General features: G+C 44.3%; 1 protein-coding gene across 1 annotated transcript in view; it reads right to left on the bottom strand.

Annotated features, from left to right (window-relative positions):
* mical3a (microtubule associated monooxygenase, calponin and LIM domain containing 3a) overlaps positions 1–6,113 on the bottom strand; it is a gene marked incomplete at its 5' end in the record, with an annotated part of 59,374 nt that overhangs the window by 43,361 nt on the left and 9,900 nt on the right. The window contains 5 exons of the mRNA XM_083655065.1: positions 3,717–3,800; positions 4,093–4,194; positions 5,371–5,547; positions 5,676–5,747; positions 5,922–6,040. Coding sequence (XP_083511191.1) covers positions 3,717–3,800; positions 4,093–4,194; positions 5,371–5,547; positions 5,676–5,747; positions 5,922–6,040 — 554 coding nt within the window. The remainder of the gene's footprint in view (positions 1–3,716; positions 3,801–4,092; positions 4,195–5,370; positions 5,548–5,675; positions 5,748–5,921; positions 6,041–6,113) is intronic.

The raw sequence follows: 6,113 nt of genomic DNA, 5'->3' as shown, positions 1-6,113 counted from the left end.
CACCGGAAAATAGGGGAAGCTATTAACAGAATTACTGTAATAATCACATGGCTGGCTGTATGTTACTTTTTTTTTATAGCTAAATTATCGCTGGAAGATAAACAATGGAAAATAGGGGAAGCTATTAACAAAATTACTGTAATAATCACATGGCTGGCTGTATGTTCCTTTTTTTTTTGGAGACATGTACTACCGGCCCCACAATATTTTTAAAATACATTAATAGAAACACATGACATTAAAAACATTGGCAAAGTCATGACAGATTGTAGAGTTTAGTTACTTTACAACAATATTATTCAAGTAGTACTTCAAAGTAATCATCAGTAGGGAAATAGTAGTAAAAATCAGGCTTATTACCTTGTCCATTAAATTTCCAAAAAGACCAAAGCAGGCACTTTTCCCATATCCAGTTGGCAGGACAGCAAATACATTTTTGCGGTATACCAATGCTTTTAAAATTGCCTTTTGTTCCACTTTTAATGGAAAAGGTGACACCTCTTCAATTAACCTGTCGACATCCATTCTCACGTGGTGAGGGCTTCTGACTTCATGTGTAATGTGATTGATATAGCGGTTCCGACCGCCAGGGGCCGGAAGTGATAGCGACCGCTATGTTTTTTTTTTTTTTTTTTTTTTTTTTTAACCATTGACTTTTAATTTACAACTGTAAGGCAATCATCACAAGTGTATACAACTTCGACAAGCATGAACAGACACAAGGCAGCACATTCACACATAATACAGGACAGACGGGGGGAAACACGAAAAAAAAACAAAAAATAAAAACAATTTAAAATAAATAAAACATAAGATGGCTAGAGACTTGTTAAAGATAAATAGAGGTCTTTGGTAAAATTCGATTTAATAAATTTCAGGGACTTCATGTAGAGTTGGGTTTCATTAAAGTAGCAGGTAAAGATGGGTGGAGTTTTGATATATTTGCCCTTATGAATAAAGAATTTAGCTAAGATTAGTAACACATTGATCATTAGGTCCAATTTTTTGTCTTCTAATATTACACCAAAAACAATACTATTATAATCAAGAACAGGCATTACTGTGTTTTTTCCATGTAATCAATCGATGAATTATTTCCAGAACAGTTGGGTGTGAGAACATGAAACAAAAAGATGCTCAGTTGTTTCAATATCACCTTTACAGAATATACACTCATTGCTCTCAAATCCAAATCTTAATCTTCAAAATTCACTGGAAGGGTAGAAGTCATTCATTATTTTGTAGTGAATTTCTTTTGTTTTGGGTGGAACTGGATATTTGAAGAATTTTGTTCTCAATCTACATACTGCTGGTTTGTCAAAAATATTCAAAATATTATTTCTACAAGAACGGGCAGTGTATAAATCATTTGTTAGAATAGACCTTGTGAATTGGTTTGAGCACCTTTTATCAAGAAAATGTATTCCATTGATAAAAAGAGTGCTGAGATGAGAACACAACAGAATCTAGCTGTGGCCGGACTGGATAATGATTTAAGCGATGTTCTGTTGAATCCTTTCGTTTTTATTTTAATTTGTTCTTTGCAATTGCTGCATGTATGCTCCGACATCGCGAACACGAAGCCTGCCTGCGCTTCCAAAACTCTTCTGCGCGCATCTTACAAAAAACTACAAAAGACTACAAAAGTGCCACTTCCGGCCGCCAGGGGCCGGAAGTGATAGCGAGCGCTATGGTTGCTTTGCGCACCACCCATGACAGCAGCGCAGAAGAAGACGAGTGTTTCTAGCTGATTCATTTTGAAGAAATTAGACCTGGGGTTCAGTGAGGGATTAAACATGTTTATTAGTGGCGCTCGTGTTTCTACATCATCCGCGCAGGTTCACACAACCCTTTTCTGCCGGTAAGTACATTTGAAATTTCATTTGCGAAACTTTATCGAGTAGTTAGAACAATTTTGCAGACGGAGCGACCTGTTTAGGCTACGTCGGCGGTGTACTAATAAGGGACTGCGTAGTAGCGTGAGCTATGTTAGCAGTTCCGAAAGGGGCAAGCGTAACGCCAGCTCAGACTTTCCCCTAATCTCAGAAACCTTGCGGGACATGTATTGCAAATCGCAATAGTGGTTGTTTTGTTATCATTTGAAACTGTCAACAGCCACAGTGGAGGCGGCCATGTTTCGCTAGCTGCGCCTCCTTGGGTTGGTGCGGACCATAGGTGCGGACGCGTGATTTCGAATCGCACATAGGTTAAGGACGGGTGTGTCTGACGCGGTTTGACGCGTTTGACGTATCCATGTGATTCCCCCTCCCTTCCTGAGTGTGACAGAGATCTCCCTTGAGAGAGAGAGCTGACAAGAGGAAACGTGAAGCGAGTCATGCCGGCGGCTTAAGTTATAAACAATGCGTGACAATTCTCGAATGTTCGCGATATAGTCATTTCTACATCTCACGTGGCACAAGCCGCGATACATCGAGTATATTCGATATATCGCCCAGCCCTACTGTAGATTGCCTTGCCTGACACACAGACAGACAGAGACACACACACACACACACACACACACACACACACACACACACAATGTGGAAACACAGGCTAAATAAACCACTTTAGTGTAGTCCAACAGCTGTCAGAGAGACATTTCCAAAAAGAGAAATAATCCAGCGGTGTAGTGATTAAGCCTGTCATAAAGTTAAGACCTGACCTATAGAAACTATGGGAAGCAGCAGGTGTTTTCCCCTCACTGCTCATAAAAACCTAAGGGGTAGGTCCTGGAGGAAAATTGGGCAATAAAAGCATAAAGAGTAAAGACAAGGCATGAAGAGAGCATGACTTTTTATTGTGAGTGCAGCTAAAGAGTGGATTAAATGGATTAGATTAAGGAGTGCATTAAATGGAAAAGTGCCATTAAGGAGTCTGTCCCATCCACATTATGTGGAGAACTAGCCTCCTTAAGATCACTTGTGTATACAGTGTTTCCCCTAGAAAAATGTTCAGGCCTGGAGGGATTTCGAAATGTAACCCGACCGCAACGGTGGGGGCCCTCGCTGGCGACGCTAAACCTTTAGCTAACCTGTTCACATCTATGTTCGCAATGGCATCCCAAGTATCATCATACTATTATGGGATGCGATGCGAACAGTTGTATTATGGGATCAACGACACACGTTGACACGTTTTGGAACAGCGCTGCACGCTGGCACAATGCTCCTAAAAGCAAAATGCTTATTGTTTTGAATGATTTGGCATCTTCTATTACCGTCAACACTGTCAACAACAGTAGTGTTGTATTGTAATTACCATTACTCATACCCCACCAGCTTCCCACCCGCAGACACGGGCATTTGTGTCTGTAGAAATGTCTGACCAAGCCGGAAGTACCCATAATAGCTATACTTCAAGTCTTTATAGTTGACTTTCAGCTAATTAGCTCAGATAAAGATGGGACAGGGAGGGGTCAGAGGTCATTCAAGAACAGCTGTGAATGAAATCCCCTTAAACAGTGGAGCTTGAGGCTTTAAACAGCTGATGATGAGAACGCTTATTCAATTGAGAAGAAGAAAAGCCAACTAATCTAAGCATCAAGCAGGAGAAAACTAGCTGGCACAGGAGCTAATGTAGCACACTGCTAGCTCTTAGTCCTCCTCTCCAAGCTACATCTGGGTGCACCTACAAGCAGGCTGCTGGGTGGCTATCAAGATAGCAAGCGTCTGTTGGGTTGGGGGGCGTTCCATGCCCAGCATGGCTAACCATACCTGCTCCCCTCTGTCGGGCAGAGTTTGACACTTGACCCTTTCTCTGTAGCGCATGCTGAGCTGCTCCTGCTGCTGAGTGCGTCTCTGAACCAGATCACACACACACACACACACACACACAGGCACACACACGCACACACACACAGCAGCTATCTGATTCAGAGGTAGAACATTTTGCAGGTTTCGATTCCAGGTTAAATGAATCACACAAGAGACTTTGAAGCACCTGAGCACACCAACAGAGCTACAGTCTGTCTGCAGGGAGGTGATGGCTCACTATCACACACACACACACACACACCAGAGAGACAGATGCTAGCTGGTCAGTCTAGAGGTTAGAAACAGAATCTCTAAGGGAGGGGGGTCCACTCTTTACCTTTCTCCATGCCGGGACAGGCGCCAGGCGCACTGGCTCATTCAGGGGGGCTGGGGGCGGGGAGGGGTACAGAAGGCGGTCCAGATTGGGCAGAGAGTCCCCCTTTGTGGTCAAAGAAAGATGAGCAACAGCAAGCGTGGCCAACGAGAGGCCGAACAACCATGAGAGCCACCATGAGTCACAGTCATGATCCATGATGGGAGGAGGAGGAGGAGGAGAGACAGACAGACAGACAGACAGACAGACAGACAGAAAGAGGGAAGTGAATCATGAGTGGATGGTGTCATGGTGGTTGGAAAATATGTGACCTTGTTGGAAACTCAAAAGGAAATGACAAAGGGTCATGAGGAAAGCATGCTGAGAAAGAAGACTACAGTAGTGTGACGTGCATTTATAACAATACCTGGAAATCTTAGACCGCAAATGTCATGCAGAATACACATGAATGATAGAGGGAAAGAAAGGAAATCCACTGTTTGCTATACATAACTATCCCTCCCACACAACCGCTATACAGTTACCCAATGGTAGCAGTGTGATATTACCCAATATGCCACACAGGCCAACACGGGAATAGCATAAGAGAGCATCGGCAGGGTTGAATTACATGTCGCATTCTAACGGGCAGGTTGGTTGTAGGTGATGAAGACTAAATGCAGCATAGCCTCCATAGATAATAAACCCTCTGAAACCTTCCGTTCAAGTCACACACCATTCAGCAACACCCAAACAGAAGCTTTTGTATCCTGAAAAGATTGTATGAGAAGCAGCTATTCCAAAACACACAGTGTCGGTGGGGGACAGACAGAAGAAGACGTATTCTGAAAGGACAACAGCTGAGAGCCGTCTTTCTCTCTATGTCAACAATAGCGTCTAGTGTTCCCCGTGGCCCACAACTCCCTCCCACTGCCCGCCCGCCCGGTAGCGAGCAACCCAAAGCTCTGTGAACCTATTCACCCAGGCCTCGCTAAAGCCCAGTCAGCACGATGAGGCCACCTACTCCACCCAAGAACAATATCCCACGAGGGCAGCTTCAACAGAATTAGCATTCTGGACCACAGCTCATTAATACAGTGGCCTACGGCTCGTCCATCATGAGACAGGACGTCCTGTCAAGACGCCACAAAATCTACACGTTCATCGGAATATTCAAGCGTAACGCAGTGTGTGCAATCATCATTGCCCTATTCGTCCATCTTCACTCTGGCCAAACGGATACTTAAGAGACTAACTTTACTGCAATAGCACACACAGATAGCCTGGTGAGTCTCGACATACCTGTCTTTTGAGCCCGCAGGACTGGGCGGGAGCGTTCTCCTCAAACTTGGCGAGCAGCTGGGTGGCCATGACCTTGACTTTGTTGTGGTTCCCCACGGCGGCAGAGTCCGCCTTCCTTTCCGACAGGGCGGTGGAGGCAGACGGCCTGTCGTCACGGCCGCTCCTCGATACCTCCTCCTATGAGAAGGCAGGGGGGGAAGCCATTGAAGTTTTGACCGGCTGCTGCTATCAGGAATAGTTGAATTAACAGTTCATATCAATCGCAAGCTCGACATCTGAAAGCCATATGTGAAAGTGCTCCTCACATCTTCAGAGTGACCCGCCTGGCTGGTCTTCCGCCTCTTCCCCAAACCGTCCACATCCTTCTCTTTTTTGTCCTGTTGATGACATCATGTCAAGAGTTATTTTTAAAGCCGACATGTTGATGACATCATGTCAAGAGTTATTTTTAAAGCAGACAGAGGTCGACTCCTACCACAACAATGACATGCTGGAGAATTAATTCCAAGGTTTTCAGGGGTGCTGCTGACAGGAATTTCTTGGACACTGACCTTGGGGTTTCTTTTCCTGGATATAGCGATGCTCTGACCAAGCTTGCTGAAGAAGGAGATGGGAGATTTGGTGCTAGCTATCAGCGCCGCCTTCTCTTCAGGACTCAGGTTGTGGTTATCTAAACAGAATAGGAACATGAATACATAGGAAATGTCAGATTATGATGAAGAAACGGCAGTTTAAAATGCCCT

The sequence above is a fragment of the Poromitra crassiceps genome (genome assembly GCF_964638095.1).
Source record: "Poromitra crassiceps genome assembly, chromosome: 18".
Taxonomy (NCBI): Eukaryota; Metazoa; Chordata; class Actinopteri; order Beryciformes; family Melamphaidae; genus Poromitra; species Poromitra crassiceps.
This window is presented reverse-complemented; position numbering and strand designations above follow the sequence as displayed.